Consider the following 20,015-nt stretch of genomic DNA (forward strand, 5'->3'; position numbering starts at 1 on the left):
AGGCTGGTCTTGAACTTCTGGCCTCAAGGGATCCTCCTGCCTCGGCCTGCCAAAGTGCTGGGATTACAGGCATGAGCCACCGTGTCTGGCCTGAATGGAGTCTTTTTGTGTTTTTCGTGTGCAGGTTCTTGCCCTGTCCCCCAGGCTGGAGTGCAGTGGCATGATCACAGCTTACTGCAGCCTCAACCTCCTGGGTTGGATTCTAGCAATCCTCCCACCTCAGCCTTGCAAGTATTTGGGACTACAGATGCATACCACCAAGCCCAGCTAATTTATTTTTTGTAGAGGCGGGCGCTCACTATGGTGCCCAGGCTGGTCTTGAACTCCTGGGCTCAAGCAGTCCTCCTCCCTCGGCCTCCTAAAGTGCTGGAATTACAGGTGTGAACCACCACACCTGAATAGAGGTTTTTTTTTTTTTTTTTTTTTTTTTTTTTTGCGGGGTGGGGGCAGCGGGTACTGAGTCTTTCTCTGTCACCCAGGCTGGAGTGCAGTGGTGCAATCTTGGCTCACTCCTGCAACCTCCACCTCACAGGTCCAGGCGATTCTCCTGCCTCAGCCTCCCGAGTAGCTGGGATTACAGGCACATACCAGCATGCCTGGCTAATTTTTGTATTTTTAGTAGAGACGAGGTTTTACCACGTTGGCCAGGCTGGTCTGGAACTTCTGACCTCAGGTGATCCGGCCGCCTTGGCCTCCCTAAGTGCTGGGATTATAGGCGTGAGCCACTGTGCCCAGCCAGAATGGGGTTTTGAAGAGTGTAGTAGAAGGAGCTGGCGGGGCAGGATGTTGTGGATGAGAGGCATGGGCATGGGCATAGGCACAGAGCATCTGGGGCACTCAGGCCTGTGAGGGCTGCGGGGCCCTGGCCTTCCTGGAACTCCTGTCTGGGCCTCTCTGGCCCTCTGAGCCTCACCTGGCCCTGATGATCCTCTCCTCTCCTGGATCACTGCTTACTGAAGTTCCTGTCTCCTCCTGCCGTGTTCACCGTAGGTCTGAATCCTGACCCCTGTGTGGGTGGAGTAGTATTTTTTCTTCACCCATTGCAAGGTTTATGGCTGAGAACCTGATAACAAAAGGCAGGTGAACAAGAGAAAAGCATGCACATTTAAGTTTCATGTGACATGGGAGCCTTCCGAAAAAAAAAAAAACAAAGAGACAGGGACGCCTGTGTATTTTTATGCGAAGTTTGATGAAGAATGGACAGTCATGCAGGATGATTGGACTAGTACCATCTGATGGCAGTAAACTGTTTGTCCAGATCCCCCTCTGTGTCCCTGTGTCTTCAGAAATAAGGACATTCTGGCTGGGTTCAATGGCTCATGCCTGTAATCCCAGCACCTTGGGAGGCCATGGTGGGCGGCTCACCTGAGATCAGGAGTTCCAGACCAGCCTGGCCAACATGGTGAAAGCCTGTCTCTACTAAAAATACAAAAATTAGCCAGGCATGCTGGCAGACACCTGTAATACCAGCCACTCAGGAGGCTGAGGCAGGAGAATCACTTGAACCTGGGAGGTGGAGGTTGCAGTGAGCCGAGATCGCACCACTGCACTCCAGCCTGGGCGACAGAATGAGACTCCGTCTCAAAAAAAAAAAAAAAAAAAAAAGGACATTCCTTTCCCCCAGGTATAGGTATAGAGTGGGCACCAATGGAATCAGTGTTCTATGACCTGCTTCAGGGAGAAGGCTAGGGGAAGGCAAGCGTGGCCCTCCCCAGCTTTTTTCTTGGTTTGTATCATGGATGGGAAGATGCCTATCCTAGTACAGTTGATGTGAAAATCAAATTTGCCCTTGGAATGATGCCAGATGCTTTACAAATGTCAGGAGTAGCTCCTGCCTGGGAGCTGTCTATACCTGGAAAGTGGCATCTGCCCTGTGGGCTGTTGGTTTGGGGTCGGGACCAGGCTGCTGCTTTTCCTGTGGTGCTGAGCCCTGACTTGGCGGCAGAGTGAATGCTGGGTGGTCTCTGGGGCTGCTCCTTTCCTAGAATGGAGAGGTAGTGACTTCTCCCTAGACCTCCTGGGAGACTCTGCCTCCAGCTCCTCCCAGCCCAGGCTCAGTCTCAGAGGCTCTCTTAGGGCCACTGCTCCCAGCCCTGCAGCCCTCACTCCTTTGATATTGTAGGTTGTCAGTGCTGCATGTAAGGAAGGGGATTCTTTGCTTTGATTACTGCCCAGAGAGGAACTTCCTGGGTAAGTCATCTTCATGTCACCCAGAAGCTGCTGGAGGGAGGGCTGCTGGGGATGGGGGGACCACCAGAGCTCAGGAGAGGGCTGCACAGCTTCTGGTCCTGCTGCTCCTGTCCCCACTTCTGGGCACCACCTTCATCAGTGGGTGAAGGTCCCCAGTGGAGGCCCCTGGGACTGACACCCACGTCTTTACCCCAGTGACTGGTGGCTACGATGCCTTCATCCGCCTGTGGAACCCCTTTGTCTCAAAGAGGCCCGTGTGGCTGATGAAGGGGCACCAGACCTCAGTGACACACATCCTTGTGGACAGCAGGAGCAGCAGCATCCTCATCAGTGTCTCCAAGGACAAGGTCCGCCCCGACAATCCACCCAACTCCTTCTGTTCCTCAGGGAAACACATTAGCCAGAGGAATGGCATGACCTCCATGCCCACTGCCCCACAGCTGGCCAAAGATCTAGCGGGGGGGCCCCAGGTGGAAGGAAGACGAGGGTGGCCATGGGCCTCTGAGCATGTCCCCAGAGCTGGGTTCCCAGGTAGCCCAGCCTGGCTTCTTACTTTGTGACCCTGGCAAGTCCTTCGCTTTTCTGAGCCTCAGTCTCCCCATCCATAGAATGGGCTGTTGAGTAGTTTAGAGAACCAGCAGCAAAACAGCAGTGCAGCATCCAGCGCAGGGGAGCTGTGCAATGCATGGCAGCCGTTCACCTGTGCTGCCCTGCCCTCGATCTTCACCTCTCAGCTGCTCTAGTGACCCCTCCTCAGCTGCCTGGTCATCAGGGCCGGGCTTGGCCTTTCCCACATGCCAGGGCTCCCACTCGGGACCTGCCACTGTGCTCCTCTGCAGCTGTAGGCTCAGGATACTGCCCAGTCTGCTGGGCTGTGGTCCTGCAGTGCTTGGGGCCCTCCTTTAGGGGACAGGTTATGTTTTCTGGGACTCTGGAGATGAATTGGGCCCTCAGGGTCACCCAGACCACCCTCTCCAACATATCCACACACCCTCCTGTCTGGAATTTTCCCAGAAGCCCTGGGAGCTGGGATCATCGCCTCTGATGAAGGGTCTGAGTCTGGGGGCATGGGGACAGGGACGGGCTCCCTGAGGTCCCCAGTCAGCCACGGGCAGAGGATGCCTCCAAGAAGTGAGGGTCTTGGAAGGACTTCCGTGGGGCCCTCTAGGGAAAGTTCCTTCACCTGGGAGGAATGGGAGGGGCTCCTCTGGGGACAGGCAGGTCACTGTGGCAACTATGTTGGTAGCCACTGTCGGACTGTGTCCCAGGCTGGAGTGGCAGCAAGGGAGGGCCTGGGGCCAGCATGTGCTGCCTGGCTTGGCTTTTGTGCCCAGCCAGTGAATTCAGCTGCTCCAGCAGGGTGGAGGCCTGGGGGCAGGCTTGGGGGTGGAGCTGTGCCTGGCCCTCACTCACTGTGTACTTGGGTTATCTGAGCACAAGAGTAGCCTCTCTGCTGCTGGGTGTGACAGTGCCAACACCATGTGTGTGTGTTGGAAGTGCTTGGACGGACGATGTGCCCTGGGCTTGTCCGTCGGAGGCACCCCCAAGGCTTCAGGAGCCAGCTACATCCCCAAGCACCCATGCTCAGCCTCTTGCCTATTTCCCATCCCCCAGAATATTCGCGTGTGGGACATGCTGGACTACATATGCCTCCAGTCCTTCTGCGGGAAGTTTTTTGTCCTGGGAAACTGCCCCATCACCAGTGCCTACTTCTTCGAGAAAGACAATACCCTCATCTGCAGCACCTACTCAGTGAGTGCTGTCCCAGGAGGGAGTGGGGTCGAGGCCGCAGGTAGAGGGCCAGGGTCTGAATCCCATGGGACACCCAAGGGGTGGCCGTGTCCTGTCCCTCCTGGGACTGCTGAAGTGGCTGGACTCTGTGGCCTGGCCTGTGAGGGGCCGTGTCTTGGGATTTCCTGAAATCCTGTTTCTAGGCTCCCAGCCTGTCTCTCTGCAGCTGCTGCTGCTGTCTGCACTGTCCCCACTCAGCTTCTTCCTCTAGGAGCCACCCTGAACCTCAGGCTTGTCAGGAGCCCTTCTTCCATGTTTTCTTGGCCCCATTCTCTTAGTCACGAGCCTCATAACTCTGTCCTGTCACTATTACGTGACTGTTTTTCCTGCTAAGTCATGAACTCTGGGAAACAGGGGCCACGTCTGAGCAGCGTCTCTGCAGGAGAGACCCTGGGGGAAACTGAGTCACAGAGAGGAAGGCCATCTGTGACTCAGGACTCAGCTGGAACCCCTGCGAGGTCTGTACTGACCCTGGAGGACAGGAAAGATTGGGACAAGTACGAGGGGCTTCCTGTGGAGGATGGGGGTAAGGGGGCCCACAATAAGATGGAGGCTTGGGGAGCTGCAAGGCTGAGCCACAGCCCATAGATAGGAGCAGAAGCCCAGAAAGGAGATGTGGGGGCCACTGTGCTTGAGCTCCACGAAGGCCTCCCATGCTCTGTGGGCTGAACCACCCTGGCTGGTGACACATTTGTCATCCTTATGCACTTGGCTAGCTCTCCCCTAGACGGCAGTTTTCTTGAGAAGGAAGGTCATGGGTTCCTTTATCTCCTTGCTGAGTGCCAGACAGGTGGTCAGCATTTGTTGAATTAAATAGGCCTTTGAAGTTCATTTCAGATCACCAAACCTTATCAACCCCCTGCCTTTTGTCGTGAACTGAGAATATATGACAAAGATACTGTCCCATCTCTCTAGGAACCTACAGGGTAGAAGAAAAACAGATAATTTCAGTAGAAAGTGCTATGTGTTACAGTAGAGTTGTGTGCTAAGTGCTTTTTGGAACACAGAGGAATCCTTAGCAAGGGGGAGGCAGGGAGGGCTTCCCGGAGGGAACATCTGACTGAGGCTTCAACTTCTCACAAGTTAGAAGGTGAAAGGGACCTTGGACTTGGAATTTGGGGTTTTAGGAACACTAGGGTTTGGGAGGCTCAGTCCCGGGGAGCAGGACCATGGAATAGGGTGGAGGTATCTGCAGGCCTGCTGAGGAACCTGGAGTCTTGCTGGAATCAGGCCTGCATGTGGTCAGGATGTCTTGATGTTGTGATTTATTGGAAGTTTTTCCTGGCGGCCCATCATTGTGAGCAGGGCCCTTCTGACAGACGAGCTCTCTGCCCTTTCCTCACCTACAGATTGGGATCCTAAAAGGGTACTTAGAGGCCCAGGGACCTATCAAAGCAAGGAAGAGGACCACTCATTGCTCACCCCTGTGTGCTGTCCTCTACAGCAAGATCTTGAAGCAGGTGAGTGGCCCAGGGCTCGCCTCTGAGGCTGGTAGGAACACCAGGTGACACAGGAGAGGACCAGACCTCCCTGTGTGCCTGGGTCTGTAGTCAGCTCCCATGGCACACTGGGAACTCTTACAGCCTTGATGGTGGTGCTGGGGCAGTGGGATAGACACAGAAAGCAGCTCTGCAGATGAGCTGGCGTGGTATCAGCTCGGAGCTCCATCCATTAGCCATGGGCTCGCGTAACTCCTCTGAGCCTCATGCCTTTGGCTGAGCGCCTTGGGTCGGCTCTGGACCGGGCCTTCTTTCCATGGAGTGTGAGACGGAGGGCTAGTTGTGGGGCGCTTTCCTAGGTTCCCAGAGTGGGTGCTGTTCTTGGGCATCTCTTTCCAGGGAAGCCATAACTTGGCTTTGTTCATTGTAGGAAGGGAGGGAGGCCCAGGCGCAGGCAGCACCTTGGTCCTGCGTGGAGTCTCTGGGTTGGACAGGGCAGCTGGGCATGAGGAGTTGCTTCTGAGGTGTGAGGACAAGAGGGGCTGCTGCCTGAGGCCCTCTGCTCACTCCCACCCACTGGGGCCTCTTATCTGGCCGAGGCTCTGGACAGGGGTGCTGCATTGGGTGTACAAGCCTAGAGCCCCCCCATTCTGGGCTTCTCTCCCATCCTGGCTCCTGCCACCACCACCTCTCACTGCCTTAGGGCTTAGGCTCTTCAGTACCTTAAAAAAGTTTCTTTAGAATTAAAAAAAAAGGCCGGGCGCGGTGGCTCAAGCCTGTAATCCCAGCACTTTGGGAGGCCGAGACAGGCAGATCACGAGGTTAGGAGATCGAGGCCATCCTGGCTAACATGGTGAAACCCCGTCTCTACTAAAAAAAAAATACAAAAAACTAGCCGGGCGAGGTGGCGGGTGCCTGTAGTCCCAGCTACTCGGGAGGCTGAGGCAGGAGAATGGCGTAAACCTGAGAGGCGGAGCTTGCAGTGAGCCGAGATCCGGCCACTGCACTCCAGCTTGGGTGACAGAGTGAGACTCTGTCTCAAAAAAAAAAAAAAAAAGAATTAAAAAAGAAAATTTTACAGCTTTTCTAGATATTCTCATTAGGGAGGGTTAGTCCAAAACCACCTCACCGGCTACTTTTTTTTTTTTTTTGCCATGGTCTTGCTCTGTTGCCCAGGCTGGAGTGCAGTGGGATCTTGGCTCACTGCAACCTCTGCCTCCTGGGTTCAAGTGATTCTCCTGCCTCAGCCTCCCGAGTAGCTGGACTTACAGGCATGCACCACCACCCCCGGCTAATATTTGTATTTTTAGTCGAGACAGGGTTTCAACATGTTGGCCAGGCTGGTCTCAAACTTCTGACCTCAAGTGATCCACCCACCTCGGCTTCCCAAAGTTTTGGGATTACAGGCGTGAGCCACTGCACCCGGCCTCACCTGCTACTCTTGCATTATAACAATGGTCATGGTGGCAAAATGTTTCATTGAGTGGCATGACCATCATTCTCAACATTTCCCTTCTTAGGAGCAGTTAGTTTATTTCTTATTTTTTTGACGGGATGGTCACGATTTCTGTTGCTTCAGTAATGTCTTTTCCAGATAGGGATTATTTTCTTTGGCTAGATCCTGGTAAGTGCCATTTCTGAGTTAACAGGTCTTCACCAAACATTCCAGTTTGCACTGCCCTGTGATACAGGGCAGAGGAGGTCCTGTTTTCAAGAGTGGCTTATGCTATAGCAGGGGGCCCTGAACGTCTGTTTTCTCAGTGGATGGAGGGGAGGGGCCAAGGCAGGCTAGAGACCACCCTTGGGAGTGGAGGCCCCGGCCTCTCCAGCAGCCCCCAGCTGTGTGCTCCCTACAGGTGGTGAGTGGCTGCCTGCGCGGCACCGTGAGTGTGTGGGAGGTCGTGACGGGCAGGAAGACGATGGAGTTCTCTGTGTCTGGGGGCCAGCACATGGAGCTGACCGCCATGTCCCTGGATGAGTCAGAGCGGTGCCTGCTCACAGGTTTGCGGGATGGCACAATGAAGATGTGGAACTACAACATTGGCAAATGCCTATTGACCTTTCCCAATCCGGACCAGCTGGAGGTCAGTCTTGCTTGTTAACTAGAGCCAGGGACAGCCTCTTGGGAAGCAAAGCACAGCTCCTGTGACCCTGGGATGCACTATTTTTGGACCTTTCTGAAAGGGTGTTCATCATAGTCAGGTGGCCTGGCATCAAACCGCCCGGAGCCTCTGTGTCTCAGGCATGAAATGAAGACAGCTAACAGTGCCTGGACTAATGGGTTTCCACTAAGGTTAGCTACTGTTGCTCTTTAAATTTGCTAGCACTTCTCATTCCTCATACTGGAGCTTTGGATTGCATTTCTAGCAGTGGGATCAGTTAATTCACAGCCACCCATGGTCACCCCTATTTGGGAAATACCTGACAGTATTATTATAGGGCCAGTCCATGGGAGTGGCATAGGACAAAGCCAGCAGTTCCACCCTAACTTTTGTGACACAGTCCTTTAACCAACTCAGAATGTGTACTTAGCTGGCTAGGCAGTGGCTCATGCCTGTAATCTCAGCACTTTGGGAGGTCGAGGCAGGAGGATCACCTGAAGCCAGGAGTTCGAGACCAGCCTGGCTAATATGGTGAAACCCCCATCTCTACTAAAAATACAAAAAAAAAAAAAAAAAAAAAATTAGCCAGGCGTGGTGGTGGCTGCCTGTAATCCCAGCTACGTGGGAAGCTGAGGCAGGACAAGCTGGGAGGTGGAGGCTGCAGTGAGCCAAGATCGCACCATTGCACTCCAGCCTAAGCTGCAAGAGTGAAACTCCATCTTAAAAAGAAAAGAAAAGAAAAGAAAGTATACTTAGCCAAGACGCCAGGGGTTGAGTACTGCTCCAGATCCTATCACTCAGTAATGACTTGACCTTAGCCAGGTCACTTGCCCATTTCCCAGCTATTCTCTCTGTAAAATGGACATGGATGCCTACTCTATCTGCCTACCCTAAGTCCATCAAATGAGGGAATAGGATGTGAGCGCATGATGAAAAATATATGGTGGTATCAACTGTAGGTGATTCTCATCATCATTGAGAGGTTTGACTTCTTGCTTGGCACCTTTAGGAAGGCATTTAGGGCCCAGAGCCATTTTCCCTGAGAAGTTTTCTAGTTCTGTTTTCTTTCATTTTCAACAGATTAGTGGGATTATCCATATGAACAAAGTGTTCTATGTGGCAGGATGGAGTAAGAGAATCACGCATTTCCTGTGAGTAGAAAGCATGTGTGGTGAGTAGGTCCCAGTAGCTGCATGTTCTCTCTCCAGATGGGTTCCTCCATTCCGAGCTTTCCTGGTGGTTGGAACACCATGCAGGAAGTTAGTGGTGGTTAATGACTGTTGCTTCATCTACTCATCCATCCATTCATTCATTATTCATTGAGGCTAATATATTCTTGGCCTTTTGCTAGGTGCCTGGGATGGATATAAACAAGAATGTTGGAGTCTTTATCCTCCTGGAGTAGCTAGTTCAGTGGGGGAATGTCTTAGTCCATTTGGGCTGCTGTAACAGAATATCATAGACTGAGTTACTTATAAACAACATAAATTTATTTATCAGAGTTCTGGAGATGGGGAAGTTCCAGACAAGGCGCCAGCAGATTTGCTGCCTGGTGAGGGCCCACTTCCTGATTCATAGACAGCTATCTTCTTACTGTAACCTTACATGGTGGAAGGGGTAAGAAATCTCTCTGGGGCGTCCTTTATAAGGGCACTAATCCCATTCGTGAGGGCTCCATTTTCATGACCTCATCACCTCCCAAGGCCCCACCTCCAAATATCCTCGCTTTGGGGATTAGGTTTCAATATATGAATTTTGGGACCAAAATTCAGTCTATGGCATTCTATCCCTGACTTCCCAAAATTCATGTCCTTCTCTCATGCAAAATATATTCATTTCATCCCAATAGCCCCCAAAGTCTTAACTTGTTCCAGTATCAACTTTAACGTCTAAGTCCAAAATATCATCTAAATATCACCTAAATAAAATATGGGTGAGTCTCAAGGTACAATTCATTCTGAAGCAAATTCCCCTCTAGCTGTGAACCTGTGATACTAACATGTTACGTACTTCCAAAATAGAATGGTGGGACAGGCATAGGATAGATACAAGGGAGAGATAGGAAAGGAGAAAGGAGGGACAGGTCCTGAGCAAGTCAAAAATCCATCGGGGCAAATGCTAGTAGACCTTAAATCTCAAAAGATAATCCTCTTTAGCTTGCTGCCCTGCCCTTCAGGCCTGCTGGGGTGGCAGTTCTGCCCCTGCAGCTTTGCCAGGCAGGTGATCAGAACCCTAAGACTCTGGGCAGCCCTACACCTACAGATTTGGGGAGCCTTGTCCCCCTGGTGGCTCTATGCCTGGGCCCTGCCCCTGTGGCACTTCCCTGCATGAGCCCCCTGGCCCTGTGGGGCTGCAATTCCAAGGCTGTGGCTCTGCTGGGAGGCCCTGTCCTTTGAAATCTAGGTAGTGGAGGCAGCCATGTCCTCCCAGCTCTGCTGAGTGCAGTCCATGCTGTACCATGGTCCACAGGAGCCACACCTAGAGTGGTCAAGGAGCATGAAGAATGGAGCCTGTGAAGTTAGGTGATGATGGTAAAGTGTACTGTGGTCCCATGGGCACTGGTGGCCATTCCCTTGAAACCATTCTGCCCCCAGGGCCCTTGTACTCTGGGCTGGTGATGGGAGGGACAGTCCTAATGATCTCTGAATTGCCTTCAGGGTCATTCTTTCATTGTCTTGGAGAACAGCACTGGCTTCTGTTGGGTTGGCTGATCCATACTAATCTCATCAAACAGTGCTTGGCTATGTCTTTAATGATTGTATTAGTTTGTTTTCACACTGCTATAAAGAATGCCTGAGACTGGGTAATTTATGAAGAAAAAAAGGTTTAATTGATTCACAGTTCTGCATGGCTAGGAGGGGGCCTCAGGAGACTTACAATCATAGTGAAGGGGAAGCAAGGCACATCTTACATGGTGGCAGGAGAGAGTGCAAGGGAAACTGCCACTTTTAAGCCATCAGATCTTGTGAGAACTCACTCACTATCATGAGAACAGCATGAGGGAAACTGCCCCCATGATCCACTCACCTCCTACCAGGTCCCTCCCTCGACATATGGGGATTACAATTCAAGATGAGGTTTGGGTGGGGACGCAGAGCCAAACCATATCAATGTTCTATCCTGAACAGGCTTTCTCATTCCTTTCTATATGGATAGGATGAATCTTTTAAGTTCTGCTTCCTTTTATTGTTTTTTTTTTTTTTAGACACGGGGTCTCACCCTGTCACCCAGGCTGGAGTGTAGTCATGCGGTTATAGCTCACATCAGCCTCAGCTCCTAGGCTCAAGTGATCCTCCCACCCCAGCCTCCAGAGTAGCTAGGACTACAGGCACATACCACCATGCCTGGCTAATTAAAAAAAATTTTTTTATAGATATGGGGTCCTGCTATATTGCCCAAGCTGGTCTTAAACTCCTGGCTTCAAGCAATCCTCCTGTCTTGGCCTCCCAAAGTACTGGGTTTCAGGCATGTGCTCCTGGATTCTGCTTCCTTTTTGATTAACAGTTTGTTTTTTAAACCATTTCTCTCTTGTTGCATTTTATTATAAGTTGTCAGGAGAAACTAGGCAACTCCTTCATTATGTTACATAGAAATTTCCTCAGTGAAATATCCAATTTCTTATCTTGCAAGTTCTACCTGCCTCAAAACAATAGAACACAAATATGATTCAGCCAAGTTCTTTGCCATTTTGTAACAAGTAGGACCTTTCCTCTAGTTTCCAATAACATGTTTCTCATTTCTGTCAAGACTTCACCAGAATGGTCTTTAACATCCATATTTCCACCAAAATTCTGTTCAGGATTACTTAGGTATTCTCTAAGAATACTGAGGCTTTCTCTGCATCTGTCCTCTTTTCTTTCTAGGCCCTCACTGGAATCACCCTTAATGGTCTATGCGTAGCAATGCAGGCTTTTTCTAGCATGGACCTTCCATCCTCTACCTATTACCTACTTTTTTTTTTGTTTTGTTTTGTTTTTGTTTTTAAGACAGAGTCTTGCTTTATGGCCCAGGCTGGAGTGCAGTAGTGCAGTCTTGGCTCACTACAACCTCCACCTCCCAGGTTCAAGTGATTCTCGTGCTTCAGCCTCCCAGGTAGCTGGGATTATAAGTTTGTGCCACCACAGCTGGCTAATTTTTTGTATTTTTAGTAGAGACAGGGTTTCGTCATGTTGGCCAGGCTGGTCTTGAACTCCTGGCCTCAAGTGATCCACCTATCTCAGTTCCCAAAGTGCTGGGATTACAGGTGTGAGCCACCCTGCCTAGCTGACATTACCTGGTTCTAAAACCACTTCTGACATTTTTAGGTATTTGTTACCATAACACCCCACCCCGGTACCAATTTCTGTCTTCGTTCACTCAGGTTGTTATAACAGAATACCATAGAGTAGGTGGCTTATAACAACAGAAAATTATTTCTTATAGTTCTGGAGGAAATTCTTAGATCAAAGCACTGGCAAATTCAGTGACTGCTGAGGGCCACTTCCTGGTTCATAGATGGCCATTTTCTTACATGGTAAAGAGGACAAGGGATCTCTTTGAGCCTCTTATTTTTGTTTTATTTTTTTAAGAGACAGGATCTTGCTCTATTGCCCAGGCTGGAGTGCAGTGGCATAATTACAGCTCACTGCAGCCTTGAACTCCTGGGCTCAAGTGATCCTTCTGCCTCAGCCTCCTGAATAGCTAGGACTACAAGTGTGTGTCACTATGCCTGGCTAATTAAAATTTTTTTGTGTGTGTAGAGATGTGGTCTTGCTCTGTTGGCCAGGCTGGTCTTGAACTCCTGGCCTTAAACAATTCTCCTTCCTTGGCCCCTCAAAGTGCTGGGATTATGGGCATGAGCCGCCATGCCTAGCCTAGGACCTCTTTTATAAAGGCACTGATTCCATTTGTGAGGGTTTTGCTCTTCTGTCCTAATAACCTTCCAAAGGCCACACCTGTGAATACGCTCACATTGAGGATTAGGTTTTAACATAAATTTCTGGAGAATATGAATGTTCAGTCTATATCAAGAAGGCAGGTACTAATCAAACATTAATACTTTCATTTATAATTATAAAGTATATTAAGTGCCATGGAAAAGTAGGAGTTTCTATGAGGGTTGAATGCGTGGAAACCTGATTTCTTCTTGGGGGCAGTCAGGAAAGTCTCGGTGAAGGTGTGGTGGCTGGAGTGCAATCTGAAGCGTGAGAAGGAAGGGTCTCTGTGAAGTCTTTAGGATAGAATGAGCATTCCAGGCAGAAGGAACACTGTGCTCAAGATCCCTTTCTTTTTAGGGACCTCTGTAAGGCCACTATTCCCCCTCCTTTAAACCTTAATCCTTACCTAGATGTCTGACTGGGGGTGTGTTACGCATTCATTATCTGTAGGATTAGTTTATGTAAAGCCCCTAGGACAGGGCATTTGTAGAAGGCACGTAGTAAGCACTTAGTAAATGAGGTCAATGGGGCATGGCCTCAGCCTAGCCCTGACACCTAGGAGTATCCTCCTCTGAGTCGGCTCCCAGAATCCTCAAGGCTCCAGTGCTTCCCCAGTGGATGGAGCATTAAAGGCTGAGCTCTCAGCCCTCCTGCCTCTGGCCATGTGCACAGGTTCCACAAGACCAAGCCGGTGCTCTTATGCTACCACTGGCAGACCTACCACACGGAGGACATCCTGAGCATGGCCAAGTACCAGAACCAGTTCCTCGGGACCTCCTCCTACAGTGGGGACATCCTCTTCTGGAACCCCGGCACACTCAAGCCCATCTTCAACTTCAATGCCTCTAGGAGCCCCTTGCCCTTGCAGCCCAAGAGGGTATGTTAACAGAAACACACTCTCCTCCCACCCTTCTCTCAGCTGTGAACCACAATCCTGTGGGGCAGGAAGGGTGGGGAGCACCCTGGGAAGCAGGAGGGATAATGGCAACTTGTTTTAGAGGGGGTGGGGAGCTTGGTTACGTAGGTGGTTAGTTTCTGAATTATCCTCATTGGACAGATGAGAAAGTGGAGGCACAGGGAGGTTAAGCACCTTGCCTAAGGTCGCACAGCCAAGAAGGCGTAGATCCAAACCCAGGCAGTCTGACTTCAGAGGCTGGCAGTGCTGGTCCTGCCATCTTTAGTAGATTACGCACTCCTTTCCCATTGCTACTACACATTACCACTCTGGGCTCCCCAGTAGGGACTTAGGAAACCCACACAGTCTCCAAATTCCCGTATCTCAGCAGATCAAAGCAGGAAGGGACCTTAGGGGCCGCCTCATCCAGTGGTTTTCCAAATGTGTTGGAGAGAGATGCTTGGAACCTACTGCAAGGGGGCTCTGGTTGTTGGGGTTTCCCCCAGAATAGCTCAGCTTTTTGTCTATTTTATGCTTCAGAGCTTCCCTTGAGATTGAAGAAAGCCTCAAAAATATTTGCAAACGGCCGGGCGCGGTGGCTCAAGCCTGTAATCCCAGCACTTTGGGAGGCCGAGATGGGCGGATCACGAGGTCAGGAAATCAAGACCATCCTGGCGAACACGGTGAAACCCCGTCTCTACTAAAAAAAATACAAAAATCTAGCCGGGCGAGGTGGCGGGCGCCTGTAGTCCCAGCTACTCCGGAGGCTGAGGCAGGAGAATGGCATAAACCCGGGAGGCGGAGCTTGCAGTGAGCTGAGATCCGGCCACTGCACTCCAGCCTGGGCGACAGAGCAAGACTCCGTCTCAAAAAATTAAAAAAAAAAAAAAAAAAAAAAAAAAATTTGGAAACTACTGTCCATTTTACAGATGAGGAGACTGAGTTCCTCATGGGAGCAGTGTCTTGCCTGTGGGTACTCAGGGCATTGCAGCTGGCCAGGAATGGGGTTAGAAGCTCTGGTCTGATGCTTTTAAGGGGGCTAGGTTTCTGGGAAGCAAGCCCTGGGGGGCTGGAGGGTCCTGTGGTATTGGCATTGATCTGGGGCAGCCCAGAATTTACCTCTAGGACATTGCAATGCCTTAGGGGCTGCTTTCTCCTTGGTACAGGTGAAAGATGTGAACAACTGCCTGCCTGAGAGCCACGGGCCCAGCAGACCCTGTGTGGAGCGGGAGAAGTGGGCATACAAGAACCCCAGGAAGCTCTCCAGTCTCAGCCCCAAGTCTGCGGCCAATACCAACCTGAGGCAGAGCCTGGTGTCGGCTCCCCCAGTGATGAGGCGCTGGAGAGACAAGGAGCCAGTCAGGCCTGTGTCCCAGCAGGTAGGAGCAAGAGCCCAACCAGAAGGCTACCCTCACTTTCCAGCTGCCGGCCTTCACACACCTGCTGTGTGTGTATTTTCTTATTGGGATGTACTTTTTCCAGAGTGCCTTTAGGTCCCTAAACTCACTTGTTTTGAACATTGTGGGCCTGGGGAGGGCACCCTCTGGTTTTAGTCCCACTGTGTCTAACCTGGAGCTGGGGCTAGGTCCCTTTCCAGGGCATGGCTAATACCAGGCCTAAAAGTCTGAAAGCTGAAAGGCAGAACCCAAAGAGAACACAACCCTGAAAACCTAAAATTGGAAGTTAGATCCTGGGCTGCATTCTCAGTCCTCAAGCACAAGTCACCTGACCTTGGCCCAGGTGCAGAGGGAGCCATCGGGGCCTCACCTGCTCGGAGACCAGGCTGCAAGAGTCTGAGACCCAGATACAGACAAACCACTTTCTTCCTCCTCTGAGCCTCATCTCTGCCCCAGGACTAGCCCTTCCAAGAATGGCTGACAGTTCTATTTTGCGGCGAATAGGGAGAAAGAGAAGGAGGAGTTACTCTTTCCCTACTTGCAGGGGATGGCTCACCTTTGAACTTTCAGCAGTGAGTACAGTATTCCAACAATCAGTGCAATAATCTCCTGTATGGGGCAGGAGGAACCAGTGAGATTGTTCTTGCGGTCAAAGTCTGATTTCCATTCCTAGAAGCTGAGGCTTGAGTGAGAAACACCACCTTCCCCAAACACGCAATAATTGCTAGGCATAAGGCAGTCTAGACCTAGATCCAACATGGTCTGCTGGGATATAATTTTGCTGTAAGATGTGTACACTTGACCATAAGACACTCATACCGTCTTTGAGTTATCAGAGGTTAGACCACTGCTTTCAAATCTTCTAGGGAAATGGGTGTATAGGTATATTTGCCCCTCTATCCGTATTTTTATTTTTATTTTTTATTTTTGAGATGGAGTCTCACCCTGTCGCCCAGGCTGGAGTGCAGTGGTGTGATCTTTGCTCAGCGCAACCTCTGTCTCCCAGGTTCAAGCGATTATCCTGCCTCAGCCTCTCTAGTAGCTGGGATTACAGGTGTGCACAACCATGCCTGGCTAAATTTTTTGTATTTTGATTGGAGACAGGGTTTGCCATGTTGGCCAGGCTGGTCTCAAACTCCTGGCCTGAAATTGTCTGCCCGCCTCGGCCTCCCAAAGTGGTGGGATTACAGGTGTGAACCACCATGCCCGACCTTTATCCTCATTTTTAACCAGGATGGTCTCTTCCAGGACAAAGGAAGGGTCTTCCCCAAAGGCAAACTCAAGTCTGCCCCAATTTTGCTCTAGTAGAACTGCTGGGAACTTAAAGTGGAGGTTTCCCGGGATCCACTGAGTGCTGCTTTTTCCAGGGCAGTGTACCTACTGCGGGGGCTCGGGAGGGCCGCTCTTTTGTCATCTTCCTCTGGTATCTGGTCCCCCATGGGGAAGGGAAACGCCCTCATGGTGACTTGGGTGCCCATCTTTCTTTCCAGAAACCTTCCAGTGCTGCTGGCACATCCATGCAGCCAGGCAAGATCCACAGCAAACAGTCCATTTACAAAGAGGATGAAACAAGAAAAGCAGAATGGCAGAAGAATATGTTGTTTCAATCCAGTGCCTCGGTGGAGAAGGTTGGCCGTGATCAGCCAGGGAGTGGGATATGAGCCGGGGAGTGGGCCATTAAGATGGGGCTTGGGGGCCTGGGCTCGGGGCCTGGCCTGATTCTCCCCAGTGCCCAGAAGGCATCTTGGAGAGGATGGAGCCGCTTGGGATATTGGAGTCAGGGCTGCAGTGTCTGGGGAGAGCTCCTGTATTAATTTGTTTTCATGCAACTGATAAAGACATACCCAAGACTGGGAAGAAAAAGAGGTTTAACTGGACTTACAGTTCCACATGGCTAGGGAGACCTCACAATCATGGCGGGAGGCAAAAGGTGCTTCTTACATGGCAGAAGCAAGAGAAAACGAGAAGACGCAAAAGCAGAAACCCCTGATAAACCCATCAGATCTCGTGAGACTTATTCACTATCATGAGAATGGCACGGGAAAGACCAGCCCCCATGATTCAGTTCCCTCCCTCTTGTTCCCTCCCACAACACGGGGGAATTCTGGGAGACACAGTTCAAGTTGAGATTTGAGTGTGGACACAGCCAAACCATATCAGCAACCCAGGAGGTGGAGTTGGGGTGCCTAGGGAGGTGAGCAGTGTTCCCTCTGGACTGGGGGTTGCAGTGTCCTCTCTGGGCGGGGAGGAAGAGAGGTAGGAGAAGCGACATCTCCAGACTCTAGTTAGAATGCCCTCCTGTTAACTGGGAGAGTGTTTTATACCCAACAAGAGTTGGGTATGGATTCATCTTTGTTCTTCCTCCTGTACCTTCCCCTTTCTGACCCTGGACACCCCTCACTGTGATACTGACTCCCCGTCCTGAAGATACAAATCATAGTTGAGCTAGGGTGTGGGAGGCCTGCCCCATCATCCAGCTCCAGGGACCAGGACTTGAGAACAAGGGGACAGTGCCCTGAGAGCTGGGTTTTGCAGTGTTGGGAGGGAGAGCAGGAGTGGCTACACACTCTCCTCCAGGTTCTGATTATTTCTCTCTCCTCCTTTTTTTTTTTTTTTTTTTGTTTTGTTTTGTTTTCTTGAGACAGGGTCTCACTGTCACCCAGGCTGGAGTGCAGTGGTGTGATCACAGCTCATTACAGCCTCAACCTCCTGGGCTGAAGTGATCCTCCCACCTCAGCCTTGTGAGTAGCTGGGTCTATAGGCATGCACCATTATGGCAAGCTATTTTTTTTTTTTTTTTGTATTTTTTTGTAGAGATGGGGTCTCACTATGCTGCCCATGCTGGTCTTGAACTCCTGGGCTCAAGTGATCCTCCTGGCTCAGCCTCCCAAAGTGTTGGGATTACAGATGTGAACCATTATACCCCGCCTCTTCCTTCTCTTTAAAAAAATACTTTAAATAACTTTTAAAAGTAATAATACTAGTTTATAATAAAAAAAAAGTGTGTGTAAATGAAAAAATAAAAATAAAAGTCTCCTATGTCTCACTCACCCTATCCCATCCCACTCTCAACAGCAGCAGTCGCTGCTAGCAGGTTGGCTTTAGCCTTGTACTTTTTTTTTTGACTAGTAATATAAAATGATAGCTATGTCCTGCCATTTGGTTTTTTCTGTAAGTCTATAGCATGGATATACTTTCATGAGAGGGATTTAGATTCATCTTATTCTTTTGTTACCTTACTCTTTTTTTGAGATGGAGTCTTGCTCTGTCACCCAGGCTGGAGTGCAATATCAGCTCACTGCATCTCCGTGTCCCGAGTTCAAGTGATTCTCCTGCCTCAGCCTCTGCAGTAGCTGGGTCCACAGGCATGTGCCACCATGCCCAGCTACTTTTTGTATTTTTAGTAGAGATGGGGTTTCACCATATTGGCCAGGCTGCTCTCGAACTCCTGACCTCAGGTGATCCACCCGCCTCGGTTTCCCAAAGTGCTGGGATTACAGGCTTGAGCCACTGCACCTGGCCATCTTATTCTTTTTAACAACTGCCCGCTGCTGCATAACTTGGATGTATCAGGAACTATGAAGCTGGTCCTCTATGAATAGGTCTGTGGGTTAGTTCCAGTTTTTAGCTTTTAGGAGCAGCACTGCACTGAACATTCTTGCATATACATTTCTGGGCACTAGTGTGAGTATATTGAGAGGATGGATTCTTGGAAGCAGAATTGCCAGCAGATCCCATCCCTTTAAATCTGCGAAGTCAAGATAGATGGCTCAAAGCTTGATCTTTCGGGCTGGTGACCTAGTGCTATCTGGACACAGCCATTCGCTACATGCCAGGCACTGGGGAAGGAGCAGTGAATGAAAGACATCAAGCCCCTGACCTCTGGAGCTGTCATTATAGTTGGGGTGAGATAGACAATTAACCAGCAAATAGAATAAAGGGCATGTCACAGAGTGAGTGAGGACAATGGAGGGCAAGAAAGCTGGGAAGAGGGCAGGGAGAACGGACATGGGAGGAGATGGCATTGCTATTTTATGAATAGGCTGGTCAGGGAGGGCTTCACAGAGGAGGTGGCATCTGCAAAGAGCCTGAAGGAAGTGAGGAAACATGGCCTGCAATTATCTGGAAATAGGGTGATGCAGGCAGAGAAGGTAGCAGGTGCAAAGGCCCTCATGGGAGAGCTGGCATGGAATGTTCAAGAATGAGCACTTCTCTCTCTGTGTGTCTGTCTGTCTCTCATACTTTCTTCCTCTAATTAGAAAGTGATACATGTCCTTAATTAAAACTAAAAAAATTCAGGCAGAGAGCAGTGGCTCACGCCTGTAATACCAGCCCTTTGGGAGGCCAAGGTGGGAGGATTGCTTGAGCCCAGGAGTTCTAGACCAGCCTGGGCAACATGATGAGACCTCATCTCTACAAAAAATTTTAAAAATTAGCCAGGTTTGATAGTGTGCACAGTGCTCCCAGCTCCTTGGGAGGCTGAGTTGGGAGAATCACTTGAACCTGGGAGGTCAAGACTGCAGTGAGCCGTGATTGTGCCACTGCACTCCAGCCTGGGCAACACGGCTAGACCTTGTCTCTTAAACAAACAAACAAACCTGACCGGGTGCGATGGCTCATGCCTGTAATTCTAGCCCTTTGGAAGGCAGAGGTGAGCGGATTGCCTGAGCTCAGGAGTTCGAAACCAGCCTGGGCAACACAGTGAAACCCCATCTCTACTAAAATACAAAATATTAGCCAGGGGTGGTGGCATGCTCCTGTAGCCCCAGCTAGTCAGGAGGCAGAGGCAGGAGAATTGATTGAACCCAGGAGGCGGAGGTTGCAGTGAGCTGATATTGTGCCACTGCACTCCAGCCTGGGTGACACAGTGAGACTTGATTCCAAAACACCACCACCACCACCACCTACGAAAAATATTCAAACTTTATACGAGTGTATAAAGTAAAAGAATGGCTGCTCCCTTCTTAGCCTTCAGAAGTTATTGCGTTGAGACATGTGTTGCAGCCTTCTAGAATTTTTCTGTGCATATACAAGTACATACATGTATGAATGTATATATGTAAATATAGATATTTTTCACCAAATAATACCATATTGCATATATTATTCTAGGACTTGCTGTTTTTCACCTGACTCCTCATGGGCATCTCTTCGTGATAGTGTTTACAGAGCCATGGCATTCCTTTTACTAGTCACATCATGTTCTGGGTACACTGCACAGAGTCTGTCTAGCCATCCGCTGCCACTGGTGGATGGCTAGGTGACTGGGTTTTGCCTCTATAGAA

At 50.3% G+C, this 20,015-nt stretch overlaps 1 protein-coding gene across 5 annotated transcripts in view; it reads left to right on the forward strand.

Annotated features, from left to right (window-relative positions):
• The window catches only part of EFCAB8 (EF-hand calcium binding domain 8), a 61,098-nt gene extending 44,479 nt beyond the window's left edge, over positions 1-16,619 (forward strand). For 2 of the 5 annotated variants that reach the window (XM_030915549.1, XM_030915550.1), the window contains 9 exons: positions 2,123-2,190; positions 2,386-2,537; positions 3,805-3,942; positions 5,331-5,441; positions 7,277-7,504; positions 8,603-8,673; positions 13,111-13,315; positions 14,500-14,712; positions 16,221-16,619. In XM_030915549.1, the coding sequence (XP_030771409.1) occupies positions 2,123-2,190; positions 2,386-2,537; positions 3,805-3,942; positions 5,331-5,441; positions 7,277-7,504; positions 8,603-8,673; positions 13,111-13,315; positions 14,500-14,712; positions 16,221-16,391 (1,357 nt within the window). In that variant the 3' untranslated portion in view covers positions 16,392-16,619. Of the gene's footprint in view, positions 1-2,122; positions 2,191-2,385; positions 2,538-3,804; positions 3,943-5,330; positions 5,442-7,276; positions 7,505-8,602; positions 8,674-13,110; positions 13,316-14,499; positions 14,713-16,220 lie in introns of those variants that run through there. The other 3 variants (XR_004052816.1, XM_030915551.1, XM_010352754.2) reach the window with 3 other exon arrangements.
• Positions 16,620-20,015: the final 3,396 nt, after the last annotated feature.

This window comes from Rhinopithecus roxellana, chromosome 13, assembly GCF_007565055.1.
Source record: "Rhinopithecus roxellana isolate Shanxi Qingling chromosome 13, ASM756505v1, whole genome shotgun sequence".
Lineage (NCBI taxonomy): Eukaryota > Metazoa > Chordata > Mammalia > Primates > Cercopithecidae > Rhinopithecus > Rhinopithecus roxellana.